Here is a 12,422-nt window from a genome sequence, read left to right as displayed (position 1 = left end):
CACCAGGAAGCACCATTTCTTTAGTTATTATCACCAGCAGGGCAGACATTTATTGGATATTATCCTGCCAATAGTTATACAGAGATAAATAGAACAATTGGATAATGAGGTTTAACCGTTTATGTGATTAGCAGGGTGTCTGAAGAGATAAAGGTTTTCACCCAATGTCCTAATGAGGTTATCAATAGATGGAAATTATCAGATCCTTTTTAAGCATTACGTTTTCATAGGAAACCCAAAGGGTAACTTCCCTGTGGACTTATCTGAGCTAAATGACAGTGTCCACAACATGTGCCCAGTTGTCCCAAATTAGATACATGGTCATTTTGCAAAGGGCAGGTTCAATCTCAGGGGGTCTTCAGAGGTTTCCAAGGTTCCTGATAAAATACTTTAATCCTCCCTTAATCTCACCAGCATTATTGATGTCTCAGGCCGCTAGTTGTAAATTTTATACTCTGGACCGAATGTGGAAAAAGGGGAAGCCTGAAACACATCCCTTCCCCCCCTCAATCTAGTTGGCTAAAATGAAATACAAATGTCTGGTAAATAGATCTTTATGTGCTATATTTACAATGTAATTCTAGTGTGTGTGCAAGTTTCGTCATTGGTTGGAAATCATTTACCATTTCTGTGCTATTTATTTCCCAGTGCTAATGAGATGCTAATATTTCTACTGGAAACATAAAAAAAAAAAAGACAGACAGACCTTAGGACGGGGGCTATGAATAGCAGCTGTGTCTTTAATAACCAGCTGTTTGGAACAAACTATTCCTGATTTTTTTCCCTGTTTTTTCCACCTTGTGTTATTTAGGAAAAGTGGTTCTTGACGTGAGCTTGTTTATAGTCAAGCCTGGGCCTGGCCTATCCTATCGGACTGTAGCTGCCCTTTCCGTACCCTTTGGTAGAATCAGTTTCTAAATATCCTGTTTGTGATCCTTTTTCTGGCACTTTTTATTAGCCTGCCAAGAACTGTAGCCAGATCCCCAGATGCAGAGAAGAAGGGGCTTGTAAAACGTGCGAGACACTCACAGATTTTGTAGATATCATCTTCCACTGGCCTTGAGACGGCCTTCCAGTTCAAGCCCTAAAAATAAACACCTATTAATCACCTAATGGTAGTATTAGCTGACCAGAGCTGTGACTGCTAGGACCCCCACGTAACCTCCCCCGATTGCTTGTCTCACATTTTCTGTCACCCGGGATAAGAAACAGTTTGCAGCCAGTCTTTCCTGAATGGAAAATATCACAAGAATAACTAAATGTTTAAAAGCGCTTCAGCCACTTTGCTTGCTGTTGTTATATCACAAATTCAACAATGAGATATTTGTCAACGGCCTGCAAAGAGACAGGCGAGAAGTGGCATCAAACTTGCCAATAATTATATCAAAGTAATAGCCAAGAGCAAGAGGTAAGAGCAGCCCAGCTGAATATCTCTGTCCCTTGTGTCTCACCTCATTGTGTCTTTTGGCATTCCTTCAGAAACAATCCCTCCCTTTACTGGTTTTATGTATTTTCAAATGTAAGTACTCTCCCTCCAGATGCAAATGTTACAAATTAAAATTGAAAATCACCAGGGGAGGTTTACACATGCCTGGAGACATACCACATTACCCTTCAAGAATTATTGTTACCATTCACCTGTATTACACTGAGTTTACACGGCTTCCCAATTGAACAAAATCCAGTTTCATCTAAACATCCTTCAAAATCACTATGAGGTTTTCTAAAATAAAATGTTCTAAACAGAGAATTATATATTTTTTCTCATATGTGTCCCATTTTTATTTTTTATTTTTTTAAATAACCGTTCACTGGACCATTCCCTAGATATGTTGAGTGAGGCATAAAACGTGTAATACACTAAGTACATGCCAAGAAAAAAAAGCAATGTATAAATCTTGGAAGGTAATGTTTTTTCTTAATCGAGCTCTGAAAGATCCACGGTATGCCCCTGAGATACATTGACAAATTCAACATCCATTGAAATACACGAGAAAAAGCAGTGTATTCAAACCTCAGTTTTAATGCTTATTAATACTTCAGACATTGCAAAGAAACAGTGAGTTTATACATAATTCACTTACAATATGTAAAAAAAAAAAAAAAAAAGTCCTACAATTGTCTAAGAATACATCTATAGCTTAGCGTTACTTTTACTGAAGGAACACAGTACAGAAAAGCATGTAATGTTGAAAAGAACTTTATAGGAACAACTGTTATCAAGATATACAACACTTATCAGACCTGTAATTTGTAATTTAATTGTGCTGCGATTATGTGTGGGTGAAGGAGACCTAATAGCAGCTTGCTTTCCAAATACCTACTTTTTGTTTTGTACTTAAGTGATGTGCTATCATTAAGCTGCCGTGTAACCACCAGGCACCTGCTTACAAAATATGCAACCAGTTATTACATTTAATGACTGTATATTTCAGAGCACTGTTGCAATAACATCCAATACACTGCCATGCATGCTTTCTTATCAATGTGCTTCCCTTAAGCTATCCGTTTGTATATTTTAATTTGAAAAACAATATTGTGTGCTTCGAGGTTAATTCCCAACCTCAAGTGATTTCTGTTCCCACATTTAAAACACCAGACACAACTTCAAACACTCAGTCATGAAGGGTAGGAAATGCTAAATGACACCCAAGAGAGGTGTGCTGAAACATTTGTTGCAGTATTAGTAATAATGTTGTTGTTGTTTCTTTAACCAAGAATATCCAGTTCCTTCCAGCATTCTACAGTTATGGGATATGCATTCTTAACACCGCGATATTTCTTTCTTTTTTCTTTTTTTTAATTATTATTTTTATGAAGGAAATGATAATTCAATTTTTCTATGCTTGTAAATGTGTGTATGGCTTCCATTGAAAACTCACTTCCTGTTTGAATATTACCGTGCTATAACGTATTGTAACGTATCGTTTTTTGTAGAAGCTGTTTTTTTTTTGTCCTTGTTCTCTCCTTCCCCCTCTCTTTATTATATACAGTGTGGAAAAAGAAAAGCTGCAGAGCTCACCCCCTCTCCCAAAGTTATCTTATGTAAATGTTTAGATTTTGTTTTCATAACATTTCCATAAAAAGTATAGTAATGGATCCAGTTGTGATACTTCAAGTATGGGAACCGAGAAAAAAAAAAAAAAAAGCTAAAATTTGAAAATGTTCAGTTATGTGTGACTTCAGAGTGAACTTGCAGTGCATCTGTCAACCTTCTCTGGGCTGTTAGTTTTGGCTTGCATGCTGAGAGATACAGCACCGTAAATCATCAGCTGTAGAATGCAACACGGACATACGGTTCTACGTACCAATTTTGTTCTAAGCTGAATGACAACAAAAATAATAAAAACTTGTTGGTTGACTACTGTGGCATTTGTAATTTATGCTTTGGGTAAGAGTTTCTTGCAATAGGACACCTCTAGTTACACTGTTATTTAATTAAGTAGTCTCAGTAGATAGGCACTATGATGGTTGATGGTCAAAACATATCAGGAAGTTTTTTTTTTCTTTATTATTTGATTGATTGTCATTGCTTTTTTATGAACTCAGCCTGAAGGTCTGAACTTCCTGATGGGTTATATAGTCCACAGGGCTACTTCCTGAGAAAGTCTGGTGGGACTCACCCCCTCTATTTATTGTCTAAGAATGTTGTATCACAGTGCCGAGACAATATTTATTTATTTTATTTTATTTTACAGTCTGCTGTGGGCCTCGTTATGGGATCATAGTTGAAAATAGAAAATCTGTATAAAACATGTTTAGCACCAGCATAGACCACTATAATTTTAAGTTTATTATTGTCAAAATATAATATGTAATATTACACGCTGGTGTTTTGTTGAATTAAATGTACTGTTCACCAGTACATGGCATTAGCATTAAAACACAGCGCTTTCCATACAAACACACCAGTGTAGATGCGTTCACTATAATTTGGCCATTCTGCAGTATGCGTTTCATCCCAAATTCCTGAGAGCTGGCGTGTCAGGTTATTTATAGTGCTCAAGCAAATACATTAGAGCCAATGCAAAGTTACTCTACTTTAAGTGTCAATGTAAATTAGACCGCTGTACCCTTCTGTAATGTTAGTTGCTGGCAGAATATCCATTACAGTCCATTCATCAAGAGAAGAGTGCAATCTCATATTGGAACTGGACCCAGTGTTTTAAATTCTACCTTTTACTCTCATTCATCTGACCTATGTCTCATTAATATTTACTTAAGTGGTTAAGCAGCCCTTTAACAATGTCTGAAAATATTTATTTTTATGGTGTCAAAAAGGACAGTCGGTGTAGAGTATTTAGTGGGAATTGTAGTTGTTGAGATTAGTCATCACTCCCACCTTCCCCAAATCCATTGATGTGGTATACAAAGTAAATAAGTGGGTAAGTAAATAAGACACTGTTTTTGTTTCTCTCTTGTTTGGTATTAATAGGAAATAAATCAGGATTAATGAGTGATAAAATAATCTGGATATTAACAGACAGTGTTTGCCTGAGCACCGATTTCTTAATCTTTTGAAGTGTTTACAGTTGTGTTTGGAGACATGAATACGCATTTGTAGGGCTTTCAGATGAGGCTGCTGGAGGCTTCAGATTAGTATAAATAGTCGACTGTTTTGGGAGATTTCTTCTCTAGCACGACAGAATCGTTTGGGGGAAACCTCGAAGAGTTCTCCACCAACTGTGTGCAACTAGTGCAGCAGAGCACATTGTAAACTGATATGTATCACATTCCATCATTTCCTTTATCAGATTGTAACTTTTGTTCTGCTCAGCCGTCGTATTTCCTGCGAGAAAATCAAAGAAACACCTGAGTAAACGCCTTCTTTGTCTTGCAGGTTTGGTCCTGGATTAGTTATCTACTGGCACGGATTCATAGAAGAGCTGGATTGTCATCGCGAACGTGGCATCCTGCTTAAAGACTGCTTCCCTTCAGACATTGTAACTTTATGCCACAGCGCATGCCAAATCTAATGGTGGAAGAAGAGAGAGGGGTGAATCCGGAAGCAATTTTGCTTTCCTGCAGAGCAAAACTACTGGCAAACATCTGCCCTGAACTTCAGCTGAACTCCTGCTGGCCAGGGTCATGCTAATACCTTTTTAGAAAAACATACTCAGAGTTTCTGTTTAACTTCAGTCTCATGCTTGTATGCCCAGCCAGAACTGACAGACACATCCCTCTCATTATCACCAGCTTTGTCTTTGTCGAATGGCTTATAGATAGTAATAATCTATCTTCCTTCCGAATTCTTTCCTCCTCTTACTTGACAAGGGGCAAACACCAGAGAATGATAGGTGTTTGTTTTTTACGTTTACTTTCAGAGCTTGCTGGCTTTCACCTCCCCACACCATCACCCATGACTTGGAGTACCTGTTTAATCAAACTTAGTTTACCTTTCCATTTCCTTTCTTTTAGAAATTGCACAGTGTGTCAACGTTTTTAACAATTTTAACATATGTTACCCTTAACAACATTTATTTTAATGAAACACTAACTTGACCTAACTATTGATATTTGTGAAACAGAAGTAAGCACATTGTTTGTTCCCAATTCAGATTTGTTTTATTATGATTATCTCTCTCTCCACTCTGGCTTCAATTACGTCCAAAAACACTAATTTATATATCATCCGGACAAGCACCGACTACTTTTATTTGATTTTATAAGAAAACAGCATTCTATCCATGTCTCCAAAATTCTCCCAAGTCAAAACTGTTCCTAAATATGCCTTTTAGTCTACCACAAAATCAATAAATAAATAAAATTAAACAAAATTAATGCCAATACAGTGCCCAGTTACATCTTCTAACTAGTAGGTATAAACTTTGAATTCCTGTCCCTAAAAGCTTGTATTTACCCTGTAGGCAACTTTGATTTGCTCTGTATAGTGACTCTTTGTATAAGCTTTTAATCTAAATGACACTCAATTTACACAAAATATGTAATTTGGAGAGCTGGTTCCCCCCCAAATGTTGTACTCCGTGGAATGATAACTTTACAGCCAGGACTGCTTTTATGAGGCCATCTCTGCTGAGTGCTAATGGAATAAACATTGCTAAGCCAGAGAGCAGAAGTGAGCATAAAATTGAATTATGTTTTCAGTGGCATATATAGACTTGCCATAGGGGGTCCTTCTTAGAAGAAAGAATGAAACAAAAAAAAACTTTGGTGAAGATAAAAACTTATATAGTTGCATATATCTAGTCTATGTCAGAATTACCAGTGGAATGCTTTTTTTTTTTAAAGTCACAACAGACTTGTGCTAAAGAAAATTTATTGAGTCCTGCTTGTTAAAGTGTTTATCATCTCCACCCTGTTTCTGTATGTATTGACGGGCTATTTAAAGCTCAAATGCAAGCAGCCTAACTAACTTTAAAGCTAGAGTGGGAATCATCGGTGCACTTTTCTCAATATGCATTTGGATTTAGCATATTTTAACTTGCTGCTACCCAGCAGACTAGTGGGGTGATCACTGGGTTTCGATATTTTCAGTTTATTTTTTTAATAGCAGCTCTCCCTCAAACAAGACATTTTTATATGACCTTTTACTGGATCAAAGTCCTATAAGATATATAAAGAACACAGAAAACATCAATAACAAAATACTTTTGTGTACCTAGTAAATGTTCCCAAACTGATACCTGATTAACTACATTAAAGATGTGCTTGTCCATTGAATGTGCTTACACAGCCCCAAAAGACGAAACACACCATTTGATATGCTGATGATACTGTGCTCTTACCTTGTGTTATCAAAACCACTGGCTGTATCAGGAGTTTAAGGAGTGATTCAAAAAGAAAATCATTCAGCAGAACAATTAAAGCAAGAGGCATAGCTGATTGTCGCATATTACTTATTGTAATATGGTGCCTGTTACTTTAAACAGACTTCTTTAATTGTCAAAGCTTGTTTGGGATATAACTGTACTGCCCTTTGGCAAGATAATTTGAGGAGAGGTTTAAATATCAGCAAACTCTTGTGTGATTGGTTAGCTTTAAACCTCTAACCTTTAACCACTCTTCTTTCAGCATGATTCCATAATGAAGACTCGGGGGTCACTCAGAGGTCAGAATAACCCATGCCTTCCTCGGCCATGCCCTGCCAGACTGGTATAAAAAAAAAACTGCCCCCCAGTGCCTAGTAAATATTACCTCATTGCAGATTACTGGAATGCTTAGACATCATTTTATAGCTCTTCATGGTCAAAAAAACAAAGTTTTAAGGGGGGGAAATGTAATTATGAATAAAGGAGTAAACAGCAGATTCAGTTCCTCTCTTGTTTTAAGCCTTCCTGCCATTGTTTCCAAGATGGCTGTTACACAAAGAGTAGCTTAGGTCAGCCACTATAAATTAGTTTCAGCACACAATGCTAATGAAATAAATCTATTTTAAAGCCAGATCAAAGAAGTTGTGATGCAGTAGAGATTCCCATGCCATATAAAACATGTTCCAATAAAATAAAAAATAAAAAACGTTCTCATTTGTGTTTCCCTGCTCTTTTCCATTGTCTCTGTCAAGGTGCATTGTTCGGATCAGAACAATGACTTCCAAGCCGCTTTCTTTTTCTAAATCTAAGGTTGTATCTTGAGCACCTGATTACTGGGAACGTGATTATCATCCTCAAAACACATGTGGTATTCATTCAGAAAAGAAAAAACGATGTCTCCCACAGAGATCGTGAAGTGTAATTTCATTAATTAATTAACCAACAGCTCTTAAAAGAATTTACAATCTGAGATTTGAAAAACAGCAAAGCAATTCTCTGTAAGGTATCTTATAATTATATTAACAGTATTTTATGGTACATTTACATCCTTTTATTAAGCTATTTTGGAAAGTATACCATCTAAGCACTTTAAATTTTAATCAGAGTTCAGAAAGTACAAAAGTCAGTGGATTAGTTCACTGACACTACATTCAGTCCTGCTTAATAACATCTTGGGATAATAAACCAATATATTTCTTAACCATCTTTTTTGCTGAAGTATAGAAAGGGGTTAACTTCACTGAATATCTTTTTTAAAATGTACATGTTGCATTTGTAACCTCAGGGTTTTATTCAGATCAATTGGTTTCTACTATTAACTGTTAAATCTTTCTTGAATTCCACTGAGAAATCTCTGATTGCGCATATTTAGTTGCGATATGAGTGTCAAGTTGAAACTGACACCAGCTCTTGTACACAGACATTGTAAACATTATGGTTTTACAATATTCATAAAGTTAGAGGTTAACAGCTTAATGTTGCTCTGAATCACGAGATCATTTGTGCCCATGTTGCGTCCACTTGTTATTGTCTATTGGACATCTATTCTGTGTCTTTCTGAGTTTTATAATAGTCTTGTCACAAGAGCAAATGTTCTCTCAGTGTCATTGTCTTCATGTTTCTATCCAAAATCCATTTGTGTGGCGATTCAATGGGCTGTTTGAACACCCTTCAACAGGTCAATCGAGACAGGCTTTTTTCCTGGGCCACAACACCCTTTCATCCCAAACTGAATTTTATTGTAGCCTTCAAGTTTTGTATCCAAGCTGACATACTGTCTATTCTCGGTCTATCTATATCCTGCTGTGGTTGATGTTCAAGGTAACTTCTCACAGCCCACTTTTATTTTATTTTTATAAAATGCAATGTTTTAGTCAAATTATTGTTAATAGAATAGAATAAGGAATAGTGCAACCCTGTTCAATGTTGTGTGTATTTATAATGGGTTAGCCCTTTATCAAGGCTGGGATTGGAGAGAACATCTAGTGGTGATAAAAGTTCACAATGTGATGACAGTGAGCTCATCATCAGAGGCAGCGAAGTAATACCATGGCTCGATACATATCCAGTGTAAATTCTCACACAGTTATTATATTACATCAGATTTACAGTATAGTTACTGATGAAAAGTATTTTTTTTCTTTTTTATTGTGATTAATTATAATAAATAATGTGTTATTTAAGGATACGACAAATCATTCCTACTAACAAGTTAAGCTGCCAATGTATTTTGTCATTTTAAATCAATAAATGTATGAGGTAATCGGGTTGGTGGTGTGATATAATCATTATTTATGATATGTTTGTTGTTTTTATACTACATTTATTTATGCATGCATTAATTTTTAATTTTATTGTATGAGAGGAAGATATATATATTCTTTAATGTCTGGGTATTAAAGGGGGGGGCAGGTCCAAGTTCCAAAAACGAGGATCTTATCACAGAACAGAACAATCAGCAGATAAGTGCTTCTCTTCTATGTTGGCTGTTGTGCAGCAATCCAAAAGGTCAGATCTGAGTGGCATTTGGACCTTGGCAAACATGACCTAGTTTTCAAGTAGTCTCGCTCTAGAGCTGGCGAGCGAGATATCCTCAGTCTGCACCCTGCATGCCTTTAGAGGAACACTACCCGAGAACAGCATGACATTCTAAAGACATGTGATTAAAAATATGAGTTAGGAAAATGTGATTCTGTAGCTGGAGGGGGTTACAGAAAATTTGATACAGGAAAAACAAACCGACCCAGCACACCCTCCTACAAGTTAGTGATTGTGAGAGGGCTCTCCTGATGAGCTGTCAGATGCTTGTTATTATGAAATAAATGTTCTGGTGGTGGGGGGGGGCTTTAGCCTTCGATTAGAAAGAAAGCAAACTGAAACCTAATTCTTAAACAGCATCCAAATGCTATCGAAGCCACTAATGCTTCTGTTACAAGTCAGTTCATCACTGCAGGCGAATCAGCCCCTCATTCATAAATATTCTGCTTTGTCAAAACAACCTCGATGATCATTTATCATAATGCAATAAATCCTGGAAAGAAATCATAACATAAGGATGACTCCTTATTATGTATAGCTCGGGCTAATTTTAGAGATGTTTGGAAAGGCAGATGTGATAGGTTATTTTATTAATCTGTTGCCATGAGCAACATAATATTTGGTGTTTGAATGGTGGAGGGCAGTAATGGGGCTGTGGACGGGCACATGGTTATTTGGGATTCTTTATGAGCGTTTCTGGACCCCAGCATGGTAAGCAATTAACTCTTTTGCTTCAAGCGCTCGGTTGGCTATTGCGTATTTATCTTATGATGTGTGTGCAGTTTGTCACTTTTGTTCGACCCGTGTTTTTGTTTGGCTGCCTGCAAGGAGGAGAACAAGTTAAACAAAGGCATTCGGAGTCTGACCCCTACCATCAAGTGTGAGCAGCTGCTCTGAATACACTGAACCCCAGGTATGGACATGGAGAAACATATTATTGTAAATCAAATAGAGAAAAAGGCTAAACAACGTAACAGTTTGCGTATCATGACCCAAGAATATGTAGTCTTTCAAAAACCTATTTATGGTTCAAAGAAAGTTTGAGCACACTCTCTGAAGGTACAAATGCTCAATAAATCCATCCTGAATTGAAAACCATGTGTTGTGTTTTTATTATTATCATTATTAGTGTTGGTCCAACTGTGCTTTGTAATAAATACTCAACTTTTATGACTGTTTTACTCAAAATTGGTGTTCTTTACCTCAGTGCATGATGAATTTGAATGAGTGGGATTTGTTTTCTATTGATTTTACCATATTTTTTCCAAGCACTGCTTTCACTGCAGCAGTGGACATGTTTATATTGAAAGCATGTTTGGATCCTGGTAGAGACAGAAACCCCCACAACACAACACAATTACAGATGTTGAAAGAATGGTAGAATGAGGGCAACCTTGCCAATCATGTATTTTGCCCACCTCTCTGGGTGTGGCATTTGATGCATCTTTTCTTTGTTAGATTTTTTCTATTTTGAGCAGTCCATGTTAATAAGCCAGCTAGGAGGCTGTGCAGGTAGATGGGGATAATTAGTGCTGGGACATTTGCCATCTGACTTTGAAAACCTTCAGATAAGTGCGGAGATGTCAACCTCACCGGGCGGCTAGTTTAAAGGCTACAGACGCGTCCCGACTTCCGATGCTTTGACCTGTCGTAAATCGATTTTGAACGTAGGGCGCAATTCATGCTAAGTGTAAAAAGTTGTTACCATAAGTTAGACTATATTTGAACGCATATACTGTATAGTACATAATGCATAAACACAGGGTAATGTAGAATAATGAATATTAAATCGATAAAATAGAAAAAAGGTAATAAAATAAAGGTAAATATCTCACCAAGGCGTCTCTACCTTGCGCGTAGGCCTATACATCGACAACTGCCGATATTTAGGCAGAGATGCCATGTTAAATATATAGTATATAGATATTACTTACTCTGGATGCTGATGCTGGCTTGCACACTTGAAAGGCGTTTTTGGAGGAAGACTTGAAGAGATGTACTTTACCTCGCTTGAGGTAAGTAGTGACAAAATCCGTGTCCGTCGAAATTGAACAGTAATGGGGCTGATGGGCTGTGTCGTAATTGTGTCGTAATTCGAGGCTTTAGGTCAGTACGGGCCTGTATTTTGAAAACTATTATACATAACTTGTCTACCTTGATTTTCATCTTTGTTGGAGTTTTTTTTTTTGTTCCGTTTATTTCACATTATCCGATGCAGTGTGTTTGTTGTGTGCTTTTATTTATTTGTATGTTTTAAATGTCACTCTACAATCTGCAGTAACAATGCATGCATGCATGCAACAACCCTCTGCTCTGCTGTAACTGAAATACACCATGCTTGGGAATAGTTACAATGCAATAAGAGCTAAATACGGTATTTTCTTAAATTTGTTACACACTGTAAAGCAAAGCAATCTAGGTAAATGAATCTCAGAAACGTATGTAAAATTATGCTATAGATTGCATCGACCACATGCTAAAAATGCACTTGGCTCTCTTTCAATGCACCGCCACAGCTCTCACATTATGCAAGGGACACATGACGTGACACTGCCATAAACTGTTGTATATTTAATACTTCATTATAAGAGAGTGGGGGGCTTTGATTGCCTCCACGTCCGTATTGATTTATAAATGGAATTATTTGCATTGGACACAAGAATTAGAATTATTCAGAAAAGAAATGCATTTTCAAACATGTGTAGGCCCATAAATTATATTCCGTGGTTTGCAAGAGTATGTGCTTATGTCATAGTTTGAACATCCCCTGCTATTAGAAAGCTATTTCTTGCCACCAGCTGCGGTGCTCAGCTCAAAAAGTTCTCGACACCAGTATTGCTTTTCAGCACCAATGCTTCCGGCTGCTAACAGGCCTGATATCTCTGCTGTCTCATGTCCTCAGCTCCTTCTCTTGGCATGCCCAGCCGCCTATATATATATATATATATATATATATATATATATATATATATATAGTTTTTACCCCCACACATTGCAACTAAAATAAACCCACCTTAAATGTTATGGGATAATCTGTGAAGTATCACCCCTCAATTGTAGCCAAACTGAAGCATTTAGACTCATCAAAAGGTAATAAGGTCTTAATTATGACGA

At 37.0% G+C, this 12,422-nt stretch overlaps 1 protein-coding gene across 4 annotated transcripts in view; it reads left to right on the top strand.

Moving 5' to 3' along the window:
* cdin1 (CDAN1 interacting nuclease 1) overlaps nucleotides 1–7,490 on the top strand; it is a 73,783-nt gene extending 66,293 nt beyond the window's left edge. For all 4 annotated transcript variants that reach the window (XM_066694359.1, XM_066694360.1, XM_066694358.1 and 1 more), the window contains exon 12: nucleotides 4,841–7,490. In XM_066694359.1, the coding sequence (XP_066550456.1) occupies nucleotides 4,841–4,976 (136 nt within the window). In that variant the 3' untranslated portion in view covers nucleotides 4,977–7,490. The remainder of the gene's footprint in view (nucleotides 1–4,840) is intronic.
* Nucleotides 7,491–12,422: the final 4,932 nt, after the last annotated feature.

This window comes from Amia ocellicauda, chromosome 21 (assembly GCF_036373705.1).
Source record: "Amia ocellicauda isolate fAmiCal2 chromosome 21, fAmiCal2.hap1, whole genome shotgun sequence".
NCBI classification, from domain to species: Eukaryota; Metazoa; Chordata; class Actinopteri; order Amiiformes; family Amiidae; genus Amia; species Amia ocellicauda.
Note: the sequence above shows the minus strand (reverse complement) of the source record. Positions and strands in the feature narration are given on the sequence as shown.